This window comes from Anas platyrhynchos, chromosome 4 (genome assembly GCF_047663525.1).
Source record: "Anas platyrhynchos isolate ZD024472 breed Pekin duck chromosome 4, IASCAAS_PekinDuck_T2T, whole genome shotgun sequence".
NCBI lineage: Eukaryota > Metazoa > Chordata > Aves > Anseriformes > Anatidae > Anas > Anas platyrhynchos.
The window spans coordinates 39,685,042-39,704,332 of record NC_092590.1 but is presented as its reverse complement, the minus strand read 5'-3'; the positions used below and the strand labels follow the sequence as shown (position 1 = coordinate 39,704,332).

Here is a 19,291-nt window from a genome sequence, read left to right as displayed (position 1 = left end):
CTATGTGCCACTATATCTCCATACAATACGTTAAAGCATTAACAATGACAAAAATCAGCTAGTGTGACATGAAAGTATCGGTAATAGAATAAAACGTTTCCATGATCAATTCTAAAACTTAGGCATAGAGAGACATACATAAGTTTCTAAAAACTGATCAGAAACCTCTATATTCACTTTTTTGTAATATTAGTTTACATCAGCATATTCCTTTTTTTTTCCTCCCTTAGACAAATCACTTAGTGCATTATTTCTTTCCTGAGCTTTTAAAACCTGTTTTTGTTTTGTTTGTTTTTTGTATATTCAGCAATTTAGCAGCTAACTCAAGTTTGCATTAAGACATCTGATGGTAACTTCACACCCTCAGCCTGGCCTTGAGAAACCTAAAATACCCAATCCCATATCAGGTTTAAACATTTGTTTTTCCTGCAAGCACAGGGTCACTTCAGCTTTACCTTGAAAAGAGCATACAGTTCCTCCAATTCATCAATAGTAAAAGAAGTCTCCGTCACAATAGTTCGTACCTTTTGAAACATAACATTAACAGATAGAGATTTGAAACCCATGTATCATGAAAAGCTAATTTCATTTCAGAAACTGACAGATCTTAATCTTTGTCAAGAGTGTTACTTCTGTACTTACCACATTGCGCTTTGTAGTATCTTCAAGGGTTTGAATAACTTTCAGTCTTTGTTTGAATCTCATTTGTTCAATCAAATCTGCTCGGATACTTCCAAATTTCTTAAGACAAAAAGAAAAAGAAAAGGAGGACAGAATAGCTTGGGTATTAGTACTAGGCTTTACTTTGATGTATTCAATATATTAATTTAATTTTGTGAAGGATCGTAAGTGGTACAGTTCAAACTGCTGCTAAGGCACTAAGCTATTTCTGTTTTCTAACACATGATGAAGTTATGAAAACTTCATAAATTTGTTACTAGATTCTATTTTTCCCAAATACCTTATTTTATTTTGAAAGTACTTTATTAAGTTATAAATCCTCACATTTCTATCTCAGTATATATTCCATGTATATGAGAGTATGTATGAGTATATATTCTCAGTATATATTCCATATTCCATGGCAAATTGCTGTGAACAAATCGTTTCACAACTCCTTCTGAAGGGTTTTATTTCAGCTTACCCTGGAACATCTTTTATTTGCCACAACACAAAGAAGATATTCAGACTAACTGGATCTGTAACAGCTATTACAGGACAGTATAGCAGTCCTTACTTTCCAAAGCATCTGAAACTAAGCAACAGGAATGCAACTTCCATTAGGAAGAAGATTCTCAAAAGTGCCTAAGTCTTACTTTCAGAAGGTTTCCCCCCTGCCCCTGCAATGCTCCCCTCCCAAGTCTCAGGGAGCTCCTAGAAACACTACAGAAGCATCCTAGACAAAAGCCTACTGGGAATAACATTCCATGCTCTCATATACAGAGAAATAACTACTGTCTAACATTCTTTTTATGAATTATAAGTTTTTTTTGCCACCAAGAAAACACCTGTAACACACTTAGAAATGCACAGAAGAGCACCAAAACCAATAATGCTACCTGTAAAACTAAGAGGGGTTGTGGCAAGATGGATTTATATTTTGCCAATTCAATTGCATCTAGCACATTCTTGTGTGGCCAAGTTAGCACTGAAGTTGTGATGCTACTTGCACCTTTATCATGTACCTTGAGGAGTAAAAAGATGTTTATGTGCTTGGAATATTTTTAAAATAAAAAGGTCTTCTGAAAAAATGATAAACATCCAAGACATCAAGTACCAAAGAGGTCATAAAACCTTGAAAAAAAGAGGCTTTTTGTGCCCCTGAAATCACATCTATACCAGTAATCAGGCAGAATTCTCTGTTTTGGAGGAATAAGAGGAATTAAGCACATGACAACTCTGAAAATCCGAATTTACAGTCCACCGACAGCTAGTGAACAATGCACAGGCTTCTAACTCTGCAGTAATTTTGCACTATTTCAGTCACTTCTACTGTAATTATCACAATACTAGGCTCCTGAATTGATTACCAAATTCAAAGAAAACATACAAAATCACTTACAAAAAAGTATTTTCAATAAATAAAGAAATCACTGGCATAGTAGAATGTATTTGTTACTCATATTCTTGTCTCAAGAGTAAAACGTTCCTCAGTATATTCTATGCTGAATGACAAACAACCACATTAATAAAGCATGGAAGGTTTAGGGGCATAGGAAGTGCTTCTGAAACACTTGTCATATTGTTAACACATAACTAGTGTTTTCAGCTCAAGATGTAGGTAAGTCTGTATGTCAATACAGGAAAGGAAAAAAGGAAATTAAGAATTACTCCTTTAAGTTACTTCTTTTTTTTTTTTTTTAAATAAAAAACAACATCAGTGTAATCATCAGGGATATTTTAATTGATTTTTTTTTTTTTTTTAATTTAAGGCCAATGAAACTCATTTACAAGTTTTAGTTTTCTTGTAAGCTTTTTTCTGTGCTTTACAGGTATTAGTTATTACCAGCTCATTTCACTTGAAAATATTTTATCTTTGTGACACTGGGTCACTAACTTCTCTATTATCACCAATCAGCACTAGCTGAAAACTTAAAAAGAACAAAGTTCCACTGATAATGGCAAGGTCTAGTGAAGTCCCACTGATTTCACTAACATTCCAGTTGGGAAAGACATGAAAAAACTTAAAATAAAATCAACAGTTTGTGAATTACAAGTTCAGCCTTTTGTTTGTAAGTTACTTTTTGGTCACAAGCTGCTCTCCTGTGATGCAGTATGCTTCTATGCAAGACAGCTGAAAAAGTTAAAACAAAAAAAAAAGGCTAACTCCCCAGCCTATTTTGGCCTTCTGAGATGAGTATTTCTTTCACGTCCTTCCAATTCCAAGCAAAGCCAAACTACAAAGAACCAAAAATCCTCTATAAAGCAGAACTATTGCAGGTTGGCAAGTTCCCTTGAGAAATCCTATCCTACCTCATAGGAAGATCGGATTAGTCTGAAGATATCCACCTCGGGATAAGGCTCTACATCATCACTGAGCAATGAGTGAAGGTGAGGAATGGGTGGAAGAGTGCTGTCCTTATTAGTTACACTGTCCAAATACCTGGTGAGAAAAAGAAAATTAAGATTCATTTGTACTCCTTCCCTTCTGAGGGCTAGTAGAATACGGGTTACATACCAACTAAATGTAAAAACCATCATGTAAATTGAATGAATTTACATGATTTTTGACATCAGTGCATGTCAAGAAATTGGAGGTTACCTACAGCAGTAGCAGTTCACATTAAATGACTCAACCAAGCCTGTGTATTGGCCTCCTGTTTCACTAAAATGCATTTATGCCTACCTAACGTGTCTGAGTTCTGTTTAGTTCATTCTCAAAACAATTTCCCTTGAGAGTAAGCCTTTTTCTTAGCAGCATTTATGTGATAGCAAGTAAAATATGATGTAATAAAAACTATGTAATCAACCAAAATAAGTTTCTATAACTAGGTTTGGGAAGTTTATTTGAACATCTTGACAGAAGAATTTATTTTATTGGTCACTAAACATTATTTTAAGATGATGTGAAGAGCACTGTATATGGGTGGAAAAGGACTTCAAGACGTGGAAGATTTACATTTAGTGCACTGGTTTGAGTATTTCAATGTAGCTGAACACAAATCAGAAAAGCAAGCGAAAAAAAAAGAAGAAACTTTATTTTCTGTAATATATACCTTCCCAAAACTGTCATGGCTTCTCCATCATCTTTACAGTTGAGCAGCTTATCTACATTAGCATCGAGGACAGCGAGTGCCAACTGAAATATCACCTTTATTCCTTCACAGAAGAAACAATCCACAACCACCACAGCACTCTCAAATGGCATTACGCTGAGAAAAAGAGTGAGGAACCAGGACAGGGAAATAGTGGATATTACACCCAAGTCCTGCATACAGTCATAAAGCTGTGGAACATAGTCACGAGCCAACTCTTCAAAGACACCCTGATCCACCAATGCTCCTGTTGAAAACAAATAAGGTTAAACGTCCATCAATTTGGGAACTGAACACCATGTCATTTAGGGGAAAAAATGTATTTTTTTCCCCATCTCTTGATACAAAAAAGAATATTCTACATGATTCTTATATGAATTTCTTGCTTTCAGGTTAAGTATCAAATTCTACTTCACTATTAAGCTGTACATGCAAATCGAACTGTAGTAAGTTTTTTGTTGTTTTAATTACACACTCAACTAAGAACCAACAAACTGTCAAATATAATTTCTATAGGTCCTAGAGCATATTATGTCTCAGTATTTAATACTGCCAACAGAATAATACTTTTCAGCAATACCTATTCAATGCAGCCAAAATGACGTGCCTGTGAGGGTATGGATTAATTTTTAAAAAAGAACCCTCTGTGAAACATATCTAAGCCATAACATCAGTATCTTAAGCAGGCCAAGAAGAGTAATTTCTAAAACTGTATGAATATCTCAAACACTGATAAGCTACAGTAAAGAAAACTTCTACTTTCACATACACAAGGCATCTGCTATCTGACAAACAACAGCTTTCAGGTACTGTCACCCTTTCGAATCAGATGTGAACAGACACAAAGGTTTCTACTGTAACTTGTCAAAGCTCCTGTTTCCACCTTAGCTAGATACCTGGATCATCTAGAAGTCCAATTTTAGCCTCTCATCTCTTTTGGATTTACCCTGCTTAAGCCCATTTTAGAATTGCATCTAATCCTAAGTAGGTGAAAAATTTAACTAGCACAGTATCTGTTTAGGAAATTGCTTCTATCCTTGCTGAGCATGCTGTTTTACCGTGAGCGTTCATAATTGTTTCTATGTCACAAATGGATCTACACAAACATTTGTTTCAATAGGAGAAGTATCAACTCAGGTAATTCTGTATTGCCATTTTAGAAGATTTCTTCATAACATACCAACAACTCTTGTGTTGTAGTAATCAGGTAGCATACGTTCACACAAAGCCACCAGCAACCAGAAAGCTTCCTCTTCCTTTGCATAAAGGAGAAGCACTGAAGTGACAATATTCATAGCCTAAAAGGAAAGAAATACAATTTGCTAGACCCATTTCTTCAATATCTAACACAGTTAAGTGGGCAAATAAGTGCTTACTGTAGTTAGGAAATTAGCTAAATATCCCCTTGCAGACCCCCAACTTTTCCCAGTGCTCACAGAACAGCTTGAGAAAGCATTAAATAAACCACAAAAATTAGTTTTAAAAAATAACAAAAACAACTAACAACCACACAAGATTTGTTTGTGTAATTAGGGCCCTACTGAGGTCTGCAAGCATCCAGTTTCACTGCTACTGATATTCTGCCAGTTGTTGCTCTTAGGGAATCTGAGTCCAATACTGACAAAATGCCTCCTAGAGCACTGATGATGACCACTGAACTCGCAGAGGTAGTTTGCACTTCCCATGCTTTCTGCCAGTGCAAAGTACATAAAAATTACGGACTGAGACAACTGTCTGTTAATAGTGTCAGTCACAAACAAACACAGCGTAGTGAAACATAAGTCTCTTGTTGTTCACCCTCCATGTTCAACTGTTCACCTGACAGTTTTTTTCTAGATGTTTCCCTCCATTTCCAATATCACATCGTACAATGACCTCTGAATTGTTTGCTCAGACTTCTGCTAGCCTGACGAAATTGAAGTATTTCAGTACCATTTTCTTCTCAGTTTGTCTCATTTCAGATCCTGACTCATTAACATTTTTTTTGAAACACATTTTGTTTCCTTTTTTTTTTTTTTTTGAATTTGAAACCTATTTTGAAACACAATTAATGTTCAACTTAGATTCAGAACAACATTACAACTTTGTCAAAGTCTTACTTCCTTTTATCTTGTCTACCGTGTATGAAACACTTCAGTGCCTGAATTCTCACTGTAACCATGAATCAGTATTCTCAATGCCATGGACCAGGTCTCAAGGCTCTTAAAAATTACCATGGCAGGTTTAGGAACTAGAAACAGTGTCTTTCTACTGATCCTCTGTTAAGCAACCTTTAAAAAAATGGTATTGTATTGTATTAGTGTTATATTTGCTATTAAATAATTTATGATGGTGTCTGTAAGAATTGCTTATACTTCCACTTACTCATATTGCATCTGGCAGTATTAACAGTCAGACATTACGTAGGCTTCTTAATACTTATGAATTCAAGTTTCCTTTATACTAAAACAGGTAAAATTTGAAGAAAAAAAGGCAAAAAATGGCCCCAGGTGACTACTGAAAGTTATGTAGAGAGAAAGAATGATTTGGGACTGGAAACTTGACTTGCATCACAGGCATAAAAACTCTAAAATGATGTACTGTTCAGCATTAACTGTACCAGTATATGGTTGCAATGTACACTGATATGCTCTAGAGTGTTGTTTTACATTTGTTTTGTTTTGCCTGATTGAACTGCATCATTGAAAAAAGTAGAGGAGGTTTTGGAGGGTTGTTATATCTAATATAATTCAATAAGAAGGCCAAAACTTAAGGCTGAGTGATTAGATTTTTTTTTCTTTTCCTTCTGCTTAACAGAGTTCCTGAAGAACCCTTCCTTTGTGGATCTTTTTTTTTTTTTTCTGTAGATACACTTCAGGACAGTTCTGTAGTTATCTTCTGCCCAGCTTCTAGATTTAGAGGCAGAAAATATACCTACAGAATACTATGCACATCTCCGCATGTACTGCTAATACTTATGTTAGAATAGGCCCCTGTGTCAAATCCCTCTGACCTCAGCACTACTGTAATTCTGCAGTGCTGAGGCTTCTCTTCACAGCATTATACCAGCATCAGTGTACTTACATGGCCAGATACCCAAAAGTGCACAGCTGAAGAAACAGGAATAAGAGGAAAGAACTGGAATTCCAGAAATTGAAAGAATGCCAAGGTATTTCAATTACCTGACAATATCCTATGTTTGGATTTCTAAAAGCATAAGCTGTCAACACTCTCCTTAGAGCAGCAATACCCATCTCATTCTGGAAAGCAGGGTGTTCTGGGAGGGAGCGATGCAGATCCCTCTCTATCTCTTCTGTAGCAAGGTTATACTTCCCCATCGATCTCTCCACTAGGTCCTCATAATAGCCAGGATGAGTGGCCATTTCATTAATGGCTCCTGGGAGTGGGAGAATGGTATTAAAACCACAAGAAAAAGAAAGGCTTAGCAGATACAATATCTCAACATGATTATCTTCTGCTCTCCTTTCATCTCAAACATCAGTTTTAAAATCCAATCCACACTTTGAAACAAATGTGAAACATTAGTTTTGTAAACATGTTTTTTTTTTTTTTTTAAGAGTATAATGCTTAAATGATCTTGTCTTCTCCTCTAGAGAGATTTTATATTAAGGTTTTGAAAAATAATAATAATAAAAAAATAAAGCCTCTCTTCTTCATCCAGGATGAAAGAGACCCCATGAAAAACAAAAAAAGCTGTGCAATCACATGGTATCATGAGCTTCCTATGCATCTAGCTGTGGGTTTGATTATCCTAAATAACTCAGAACATGCATCTGAGAAAGCTACTTGCCCTGAGGAGGGAGTAGATTATGTTTGGTTGCAGAAAGTACAGTATCTCAGCCAAAAGCGAGAGACGGGAACTCTTGAGGTCTGTTCCTTCTTCTGAAAATGTCTCTGTCATCTTGGGCACGGCACTTAGTCTGTTTTAGGGTTAATATCACACACTCACAGGGCCGCTAAAAGATTTCACTGGCAACTTCAAAACTTACCTGGAAATGACAGTCTCAGCAACAAAAGAAATCAAGTGCCAGCATACAGTAACACACATTGAAAAAGACTGATTATAACTATACCGTGAAAACTAGTCCAAACTATTAGCCAGATGCAGGACAGATCTGTGCATCTTGTGTATATTGTCTGAAAACATCTGTTTCATGCCAAGCAGCAAGAAGATGACTTAAGATCAAACATTTTTAGCAACGAAATGGAAAACAAAACAAAAAGTATCCTTATGTCATCATATAAAGTCCTTGGTGTGCTCGTATCTTAATTGTCGTAGGTAGCTGTGGTAACTATCTCATGAAGGGATGGAGCTAGAGAAAGCATACAGGCAGCAGAAAGGTAGGAAGAAAACCTGTGGTATAGACTGATATCCATTTAAGTTGTAACAAAATGAATAAATCCCTTCAGCTTTGAAAAAATGCCCTCAGGGGACACAGATGTAGAGAATCCTCAACAGCATAGAAAAGATGGACGGACAGAAAATATTTTCTCACTATTTTTCACATACTGGGAGCACAGCAACATGCTTAAATTTTGGAATTCCCTGCAAGAACTTATTGTGAAGGCCACAAGACTAACTGGATTCAGAAATGATTAAACAAATGCAAAGTAGGCCTGCTGGTAGTTTTTGAACATCTAGAAGCCCCTACACTGCTGACTTCCGGTAACAGAGTATACACTCTGCTTTTTTATATTCTTCCCTAGTTATCTGAGCCTTGTTTGAGAAAGGATGTCTTCTCATCTAGACAGAACTTGTCTAAACCGGTCTTGTGCCTGTTAACACACAGCCTTACTTGCTCCAAATATTTTTGTATGCTTATTAACTACACCCTTAAATACTTCTGAAATCCTCTCTCCCCTCATGCTTTTGCTTATATCCCACAGTCATGTTCTGAATTAATACTTACCTGAAAACAGAAGCCAAAGTTCCCCTCTCATGCTTTCTGGAATGCCTTTCAGCACAAGGTCTCTCGTCTTCTCGGTACGATACATACAGACTCCTTGGCCATATTCAGCAAAGTGAATCTTCCAGGCTTGTTCTTTCAAAAACTCTTTAGCCTAACAGCAATGAAAGACATGCATAAAGATGGGGCTTAGCATTTTTAGTAGCGTTTGAAAGAGAAGTGCTAAAAGCCTGTAATGTTCTAACTTTCCAAGGGAGCAAGAAATAACATGGCTACAGTCCAATTCCCTTCTTAATGGGTTGCCTCCTCCCATTTCTTAATTTCTATTCCAGTATTCTAACTGTTAAAATAATACTATTAGAGCAGTGGTACTTGAGAACAGGCATACAAACTCTCACATGTGAAATGTTTTGTTTTTAAAAAAAAGATTGCCACTTGTAGAGACAGGTCTGTGGCAGACTGAAACTCTGCTGGGTCAAAAGGATGCATTTTAAAGATCACATAATTTAACAACTTTTTTCAGTCAGTACAGCACTCAGACATATTTTACCAGCTTGGGGTTGAACTCCTCAGGTGACCTCCGCCGATACATAGTCATTAAAGCTTGAGTTGCTGTTGGAATGCCATTGCCATTGAGATTGAACTGTCGCTCCCCTTCCGACTCAGAGCTGAGGCTTTTATGTGTGCTGGCAGAAATGATACTATTTGATCTTGTAAACACCTGCAGAAATCAGTCATGAACAACGCAGGCATAGAATTGAATCAGTCTGGACTTTTTCCTTTCTTTCCTTTCCTTTCTTTTTCTCTTCAAAGTTTCTGTATGCTAACAGCTAACTCAGACTGAACAAATTAAGTCACCCACATACAATCAGAGTAAGAACAAAGCATAATTTAAACCGGTATAAAATAATAAAACTAATTGCAGTTTCCTCAATTATTTTGCTTTCCTCACTTGAAAAAAAATTGAGTTGAACACTGTCAGACTGTGATTTGGAAGAAATATATTTTGGAGAAAAAGGACTCTAACTTCTCAAACAGCTTTGAAAACTTTTACTACAGTCAAGATCTCATACAGCAATTCACATTACATGCCTAAAATTGAAATTAGCAGTCATGCTTGTCTACATATGTAGTCATATTACTAACTGTAATAATGATTGCAATTATTAATTTGTGCTTGTAATTCCGCAGGTAGAGAAAGAAGTTCCACTTAGGGAAAAGGCAAGAAGTTTCAGCATTATGCATACATGCATATGTGCCTTGGAATGCAACAACAACACACAGATTATTACCTTACCACCAATAAAGCATGTCAAAAACTGACTTTTCAGATTTATATGGCCAGCAGGGTAGGGCTATTCATTGCAATACTAAGGTATGGTTTAGTACAGAGTTGGAACATGAGGTCTACCTACATAAAATCAAAATGATACAGCACAAAAACCTTGTCTGTTTAGAGACCTGAACTGCTAAGCTTTGCTGGGTTAAACAGATCTGATGAGGCTGTGATATGAAGCACCTAAATTCACACATAAAACCTAAGAATTCAAACAGAAGCCTTGATATTCAGAGCGTCTGAGAAACATTCATCTAACCACCACTTTATAAACTATTTACTTTGCATAGGTAAATAGGAAAGAATTTCAGAACAGGACCACCTGTTGTCCAGAAGAGGATTGATTTTACTTCAAATGTTCTGAAGTTCAGGAACAGTGTATTTATGATCTCACGCATCTTTCTCTGAAGAATCAAAGTATCCAATTCAGCAGTTTGACTTGCATTAAAATAGCTTTATATTAACTGTTTGTTTTTTTTTGTTTTGTGTTTTTTTGTTTGTTTGTTTTAAATACTAGAATTGTACAATTATATTTTGACTTGGGCAAGTATTATTGAACAGTATTATTCAATTAACCAGATAGTTAACCATGCTATTTTTCAAAAAAGATACACTTTGGTGTCAGAACGTGGCAGCAGGAGTTAAAGTAACTCTTCCACTTCAACAATGATTTCTAACATGAAAAAGACATTCTAGTCATAACATTTTAACTGTACAGCTTAGGGGAAGTTAACAGCAGTACAAAGTATAAAAGTTTGTCTGTACAAAGGTACAGCACTTAAAGGTTTTTGTCTTCTGTCTTATCACACCAATTGAAACTCCCTTTTAGAAAACGATTCCCGTTCCCCTCCACATACCTCATCATCAGAGCTCATGCAACTTCCAGAAATATTTTTTTCCAAGTATATTTTTGAAGTTGTTTGTTGCAGAAAATCTGAGATCCTCTGTACAAGAAAGTCTCGGTCTTTCAGGTTGGCAAACAGGAACGTCATTCTGTTTTTAGTGCTGATTGATAACGGGCTGGGCAACACACTGGAGCTGTCTGCTTTTTCCACTATTGTCACCTAGGAAGAAACAGTTAGCTATAGCTTAAGATCTTTAAGCAACTTGCTTGGTTTAAGAAACTAAGGACAATAAACTCTTGTCCCTTCCTCTCCTATATCAAATGATCATGAACATCCCCCTACTGGAAAACAGGGTATGGATTCAACTGCTCACAAGTCTGAGGATGAAGACTGTCATCCCCCTACAACTGTCTTCTGCATATTCTCCAGCAAAACTCCTTTGCACTGCTTAGTCTATTTTCTTCAGGCTTTGTTTTCAAAGTAAACTTACTTGCTTACTTTTTATTGCTAACATACGTGAATTTTTTTTTTTTTTAAGTAACACTCCTGTTCTACTATGTTATAGCTGCATACTCTAATAACAACTGTTACTGCAACTCCATTTTCATAACACATAGAAACCTGCAACTAAGGGAAACTAACCCCCTACCTTTCCTTACAAAGGAAGGCATCCAATCTGTGACGTGAAGGTTCCTGTTTGACCTTCAATTGTTAGTGGTCTGGTCGCTAATCTAAGTGAACTCCAGCCTGTAAATAGTACTCACACTGCAATCTACCAAATACAGGGCACAAGTTCCCTGAACGTTTAGTAAAGCGTTTACACCAAGAAATCTCAGGGAAAAGTCATACACTATGAACAAATTCTGTAACAGCTGTGTGTTCTAAGCGTTACCAATTATTAGCCTTAAAAACAAATTAATCCAGTTTGTGCAGTTCATACTTTGAAGAAAACAAGGCATAATTCAAAGCACTTTTAACTTCTATGGCTTTAAACAATTTCCCAGGCAACAATAACTGTCTTACTGCCTTTGGAATAGAAGAGGACACATTTTGGCTCACCCAAAGTATCTTTTCTTCTGACTTTTTTTTTTTTTTTTAAATTTAAAGTAGGGATCAATGGTGAGACATTAGTGTGGTAATATTCACATTTCTCTAGCTAAAAGGATAAGGTAACTGTTTTTCACACATTTCCTGTGAAGATATATTTAAAGACCTCAATGAAAAGCTCAGGTCCTAAATCACTTCTCTGTCCTGTCAACTTCCATTTATTTTTCTCTTAACTGCAAATACGTTAGTTCTTCATGGACTTTAAGGACCTTCACCAACAGCGTAATTAGCTAAAGAGTGTTCCTATGTTGTTTTTCTATTTCACTTTAAAATTGTTTGAGCATAATCGGCACAAAAAGAAGAATTTAAAGAGGCATGGGACAAGCATTATGGCAAGCATGCTCTGCTATGAGAGCTGAAAACTGCTTATTGCCTATTCAAGTAGAGACACACAAGTATCTGAAGTGCTGATCTTGGAGCCTGCACATACTAGGAGCAGTGAATAGTGCAGGCAGCTGCTGAAAAATCTTTTCCAATCATCATTTCTTAATCAATGCTTTGTTATTGCCTTATCTGTCAAAACATCTCCAGGATGTTCCAGAACACTGGAATTAGGGTCTGAACCAACGCTTTAATTAAATAGAAAGCTCCCCTTATAACTATTAACGGTACTGCTCTGTTGTTCCAATGGCTGGCATTATCCTGTGTGTTACCATTCTCCTTGCTGGTGCTGAGACTTTACCTGTTCAGAAGAAAAACACTTATTCCTTCCATTATTTCTTAAAGCTTTGAACCCCATGCTACTGCAGCTGTGATTATCAAAAATAGCACAATTATCAAAAATAGTTGTTGAATTTGTATCCAGGGAAAGAGGTCCAGTTAAATGCAGACCTTATTCCCCTTCTCTAACACTCAAAGGACTGTTGCTCCCTCGGAATTCCAGACAAATAGCACAATCATAACTGAGTGTCTTCCCTCAAGTAACCAAGGTCACTGCAACACACCTTGGAGAAGCTGTACTTCCAGGTTTCCAAACAAATACTATTTGTTTTTACTCCTAATGACATATGGAAAAAAAGTGTTTTAAATATGCCATGGTTCATCAGATAAACTGAACTGTCCTCGTTTACATGAGCTCTGCAATTATTCCCAAGACTTTACGCATTTTTCCATCAAACCACAAAGCAAATCAATCATACAAAATCTCCCCAGTACATCTCATTTTGTTGCCTCAAACTTTAATTATTTTTACTGAACACGTATTTCAAGCAAACAACTTTTAAAAGGGCAGCACAAAAGCATTTCTTAAATGCTGGCAAATATTTTCCATATACAGGAATAAATGACTGCAAGTTTGTCTGCATGAAGAGACAATTCAATTCATTAGTATTATAAGTCTTTACATCTGACAGAAGCAAATTTTATCTGATAGATTCTTTAATAGAAGTTCCACTAATCTATCTAGGAAGTCTTATCGTCCCTCTCTATAAGACACAAAAAATATACTACAGAAACGTAAATAACAAATTATGTGAGAGAAAGAAGTATGGGGAAAAGAACTAGGATGAAATTTCCAATACAGTATTGCTTTATTTTTTGCCCTATCAGTCTACATATACAAGTATTTACCTCTCGAAGAGGGATAATAAGGCTGCACAAGTTCTCTTCTTTACTAGTAAAGCAAATGTAGTTTGTAGAAACAAACATCTGACCCAAAATATGCATTTTGTTGAATGGAGTCCACAGAGTACAGTCTGTATGTCCATCTAATTTCTCATCTTTGGGAAGTCGAAACAATGCACGGTATCTCTCACTCTTTGCTCTGGCATCAAGATCCCTAAAAAAAAAAAAACACACAACAAAAAACACACCACAAAAAGCTGCCTTCTGTTTTAAGGCAGCTGTACATAATACATCTTAAGGTGTATTTTTATACAAGCCATTGCAAGTTACCTACAACATACAAGTCGGTTAAACACTGAGCATACAATACATGGTAGAAATTGTTTATAAAGGATGTATAATCTCCCCTGCTGGAAGACTTTAAGACTACATGAAAAAAAATATCTGCCACAAATGACTTGGATACAATGACCATGAATTCTCTGAGGGAACAGACCAGGTGATTTTTTGGCGTTTGGTCCTATTTTCTGCAAGTGCACACAGTGAATCCAGCAATGGGATGCAAGGCAATGGCCTCAAGTTGCACCAGGGGAGGTTTAGACTGGGTATCAGTAAGAATTTATTCATGGAAAGGCAGGTTATGAATTGGAACGGGCTGCCCTGGTAGACTGGAGTTGCCATCCATGGAGGTATTTAAGAGACTTGTGGATGTGCTGTTTAGGGAAATGATCTAGCAGTAGATTTGGAGTGTTAGGTGTATGATTAGACTTGATGTTCTTAAGAGTCTTTTCCAACCTGAATGATTTTACGATTATTAAAAAAATCCATGAGATCACATAATATTATGTAATAAAAATGTTTCTTTGATTTGGATTTATGAACACAATGGAATCCTTAGTGCTAGATTCTGTTACTAATTTCAAGATTTAGTCTTGCTAATGCAATCAGTGCAGAACACTGAACAGCAATGGGTCTGTACTACAAAACATTAGACGAACCTAAGTGATCAAATGCATGTCAGATATCACCAATTAATGAGAACTATTGACAAAAACTGACTACAGCCTGTTATATGCTGATCATGTTAGTGAACCATACAATGAAAAAATTAACAAGAAACTATTAAATTGCAGTATGATATCCATAGAAAGAAGTAGATTCCAGACAATATTTCATGCCCTAGAATTTCATTTCATTGCTTGTAGCTTGACTACTTTAAATAAGTTCTAGATGGAATTCATCATCTAGAGTAATTTTTTAATTGCAGTTATAGGGCCAAGTATGAATGTTAGGCATGTTTCTTAAAGAAGCCTTACAACAGGTAGCTAATGCAGCCAGTGCCAAGAGATGCATAAAAGCTGCTGAACAAGTGAGAATGTGACTCAAATGTGTCTCATTTTGCATATTTGCATATTTTTCTGTTCCTACTTCAACAGAAGACTAATTAATCATACCTAAATACTTCCTCACCTTTTGTCATCACCTAGAACCAATCATTTCTTTTTGGAATAACACTATATAGCAACAACATTAGAAAACTTCTAAACAAAATGCTGTAAGTAAAAGGAATAAGAAGAAGCAAATGACTAAGAGCCAGTGCTACCTACCGTTTCAGTGCAGATACTTTTTTGGGGGATTTCTTTTTTAGCTTGGGTAATGACCTGTCTTGTTCAAACCCTTCATTGTCCAAAAGTTGTCGCATAGCAATATTGGCAAGCTGTTCCATTAATTTAAATGTCTCATTGATATTAAGGAATACTGAGAAAAAGTGTTCACTGGACCTTGTGCTCACTTTGATCATATCGGGGAAGAGCAAAGTAGCATTCTTCTCAAGTTGAGTAATATCAACCCAGCGGATAACTAACTTTGCTGAACAGAAGCAAACAAAAAAGACTCAGTGAAAAAAATAGCATATTCAAAAGCATTTATCTTCCATTTTCTATAAAATGGATTCAACTCAAATTTTATCGCATCTTAAAAAGTTGGGAGGACAGCACAAATAGACACAGCTTTTATAAACAAACTATGATCACCTGGCACACAGTACGTAAGAGTTTAAATGCCATTTAGTTCTGTACAGAATATCACACATAAGCACTACAAAGCTAGCTGGGCTAACATAACTTATCACTGTTACAGTACTTGCTCATACTCTGATATCCTTTTTCCTAAGAAAGCAAAGAAATGTAGTCTGAACACATCAGACAGGCTTCTCACTACTCCACAATACAATTAACTGTTTCACAGTTTGTTTATCACTTACAAAAGTATTTTGTAAAAGCCCTAATTTAATCAAAATATTGCATCCCACTTCATTAAAAAAATCAAGAACTTGAGCAACTAGACAAGAATCATGAAAGAGTTTGTGTATATAAGATCAGTCTGTTCAGGGATGATAGATTTAATATTGCCAATGTCTAGGCATTTAGTCAGACTTTCCTACTACACAGACTGCTCAAGCAAATGCTGCCCAATGTTGTTTCATAGGTATTTGTCTTCTAAAGTATTGCACAGATGTCATACTCAATATGTTTGGGAGAGAATTAGGTTTTTATTTCATGTCACAGCGTACAATCACAAGCATTTCGGAATCCTTCTGCCAATACTACAACAATCAGGATACAACGCAGTATTAAAAAAAAGTTCAAACCTCTGTGCAAGAAGCTAAGTATTTCTCCTATGTGGACCTCCAATTTGTCAAAACACTGGCTGAAGTTTAAAAGATTTGTACAGTTTATCACCTGGATCCTCTAGTGTTTTATTTTTATACATCAAAATATTTCAAACATTACAGCAATGACATCTCAAGTGGATCAACAAGCTAACAGCAACAAACTACAGAAGACTTCCTAACAATTCTTAGATGCACAGACATTTCACTGCAAAACATACCTTCTCTTCCCATGAGGAAAGAATAAAAGCAAAGGTGATTAATGCTGAGATAGACCCAGCCCTGACGGGGCACTTTCCCCTTCCAGTAACTGCAGGAGTAGTAGTTTACTAGTTTCTCCTCTTCTGGCATCCCAAACAGCTTGTGAAACTTCACTATAGCTTCCTTAAATTTTTCTGTATCATCATCCTCCTTGATGCCATTGATTTTGTTGTACTCAGCAATGATGCCCTAGAAGGCAGCGAAAGACGTACATAGCATGTTAGGTGCTATAGGGTATCAGATATCCTAATTACCATGGCTGTCAGGGGCAAAAGCCACAAGAGTTAACTGTGATGTCAAAGTATTTCACTTATCCTTCTGCCCATATAGTTATTTACCTTATTCAAGGCTGTCTTCTGATTACCTTGCTCCCCACCATGTCTATGCCAGAAGTAATCAAACATCAACCACTTAGCTGCTTTGCTAGGATCCTGTTTAAAATTAACAAATTTATCTTTAATCCTAACTACTCTTTAAAGCACCTGTGATTTGTCAACTTTTCCCCTTTCACAAAAACATGTTCCTTGAGGAGACAGGGATAGGATTTCACTAGATTTTTTTTTTCTAAGAAGAAGGAAAAAAGAATCTGTTTTAAAAGTTACTTGATAATTTTCCTAATGAATGATCCCTTTTAAGATCTTGAGCAGAAGGAAGTAGAAGAAAAGAAATATTAGATTAGGATAACCATCAGGATGGAAAACCATTCACACTTCTAGGTGCAGAAGATCTTAATCAAATCTGAAGTGGCAGCTGTCCAGTGAAAATCTGCTTTTTGATACCTCAATGACTACAGTTGTTTCTGTGCTATATATTGAAGTTCTGCTCTACTCGCTTATTTTCCTTTTTTTTTTTTTTTTTTAATTGCCCTCTGTGTTAGAGATAAAAAGAAAAGATACTGTTTGCCTTCAACTAGGTCCATTTACATGGAAAGTGTAATACAAGACAGTGAACCATCATTCATTTGTTGGACAAATTTTTAATGTTCTATAAAGTATGAAAATATTCTAAAAGTGTAAGAAGTAACAATTTCCTTAAAGGATTACATTTCACAAATGACTTCTAGCATAGGTTGTTTCCATGAGCATCTATAGTCCTAATACCTGATCAAGTAGTAAACCAAACTACCAACTATGAAATTCTTAAAACAGTTGACCTACTACCTGAAATTATAAAAGAAGAATTTAACAAAGTCAATACTTAAAAATACACAAAAATTAAGTACAGTAATTTTGCTTATAATCAATCTTTTACCAAACTACTTATTTTTATGCAGTTCTTAGTGTGAATGAAGTACATTTATCAGCATAGATATTTTCTCTCCTATAAGGCGGAAAAGATATAATGGTAAATCCAAAACAATCAACATCTCCCAACACTATCACAAATGCCAATGCTAAGGGATTTAACTGCACAGAAGAGAAGGTATTATACAATACACACACATAAAAGGAGGTCAAAGCTTTGCAATGACAGTTACTCAGAAAACTTAAGACAGAAACAACAGTGTGATTAATTTTTTTAGAATGCTTTAATGTTCACAGCCCTGCACATAATATTGTTTTTATTATACTGCTGTAGTAATGTGCACTAATGCCAATTTCCTTTATATTTACTAACATGTTGCTATTTGGAATCTGCTTTTGCTTTCAACAATATGGAGCAGTCTTGGAAATACTAGGTCATATTTCTTTAGAAGTCATAATAGTCTTCCATCTGCGATCACATCTATCATTAGCAATATTTACAATAATACAGCTACCTGTATTTTTCCTCTGACAAATGTATTTATGTCATTCTCATTTTCAAAGATAGAAAGAGTTTGCAACAAATTCTGTTCAAGCCATTCCCAGTGTTCAGTGATTTCCTTCCTTGAGCAACCTGTATATAAAACAAACAAAAAATCACAAAATAAGAAAGCAATGTCTATGTCCTCTTAATAAATAAATAAATGGCTTAAATAAAACTTGCCAGTAACGACAGTTGCCATATAACAAATGCTGTATCCTTGGAAATTACAAAATTCTTCCCTATGGTCCTCTAACTTCATAGTAAGTAGATGGCAATCTTCAAGATACTCTGACAAGCACAAACTGCCTATGTCAGTATCATGAGCAAGAAAATCCTAAATTTAGAATTCCAAACATAGTAACGACACTGTGCTGCACAGCATCACACTGAAGAGTTGGCAAAAGTATTACTCACATCTATTGGGAACTGACAAAAAACAACTGTTGTATATTCTACATTTGATTCTTAACTCCTCAACACTACATACAAACTACAAGCCAATGATGAAATCACAACAGCAATGCTCAAAAGGACCGTTTTTCTATTGTTTTTCCATTCTAAGTCTATTATGATGGCTCTTCATAAAAAGAAGGGTGCTGAAAGACCTCCAAGAAAGCTATTTCTTTTTAGGGGTGGGAGGATTGTCAAAGGTAGTTTATTTTTCAAGGTGAAAGAATAAACTAAATTTCAATTTTTCTCAGCAAACCAAAAGGGGCCAAATGAGATCTCTGATATTGATGAAGCAATATACATGTAGTCTGTAAAGATGTTCTGAACAAGAATGAGAAAAAGCTTCTGGTATGAGCTAGAGCTAACACATGCAAATTTTTGCCTTTTTTTTTTTTCTTGAGATGCGATTTTAATAAACATAACTTCCATTTTGTCCCTCTGTTCTCAATAACTTGCAGAATAAAGTTGTTGGTGCTCTTCAGTATCTCTCTGTGACCATCTCAAATTAAAAATAAATTTGGGCACTCAAAAAAAAAGACTCCACCAAAAGAGAAGGTTGAGGTAATTGTGTCAAAATAAAGACTTTCAGGAGTATTTTCAGGAAAACA

General features: G+C 35.8%; 1 protein-coding gene across 2 annotated transcripts in view; it reads right to left on the bottom strand.

Moving 5' to 3' along the window:
• TBC1D9 (TBC1 domain family member 9) overlaps positions 1-19,291 on the bottom strand; it is a 69,792-nt gene that overhangs the window by 11,144 nt on the left and 39,357 nt on the right. For both annotated transcript variants that reach the window (XM_038178920.2, XM_038178919.2), the window contains exons 3-15: positions 18,205-18,323; positions 16,406-16,634; positions 15,121-15,382; positions 13,520-13,727; positions 10,856-11,062; positions 9,213-9,383; positions 8,666-8,816; positions 6,917-7,131; positions 4,936-5,053; positions 3,717-4,002; positions 2,974-3,103; positions 643-741; positions 456-524 (exon numbers count right to left, since the gene is read on the bottom strand). In XM_038178920.2, coding sequence (XP_038034848.2) covers positions 456-524; positions 643-741; positions 2,974-3,103; positions 3,717-4,002; positions 4,936-5,053; positions 6,917-7,131; positions 8,666-8,816; positions 9,213-9,383; positions 10,856-11,062; positions 13,520-13,727; positions 15,121-15,382; positions 16,406-16,634; positions 18,205-18,323 — 2,264 coding nt within the window. The remainder of the gene's footprint in view (positions 1-455; positions 525-642; positions 742-2,973; positions 3,104-3,716; positions 4,003-4,935; positions 5,054-6,916; positions 7,132-8,665; positions 8,817-9,212; positions 9,384-10,855; positions 11,063-13,519; positions 13,728-15,120; positions 15,383-16,405; positions 16,635-18,204; positions 18,324-19,291) is intronic.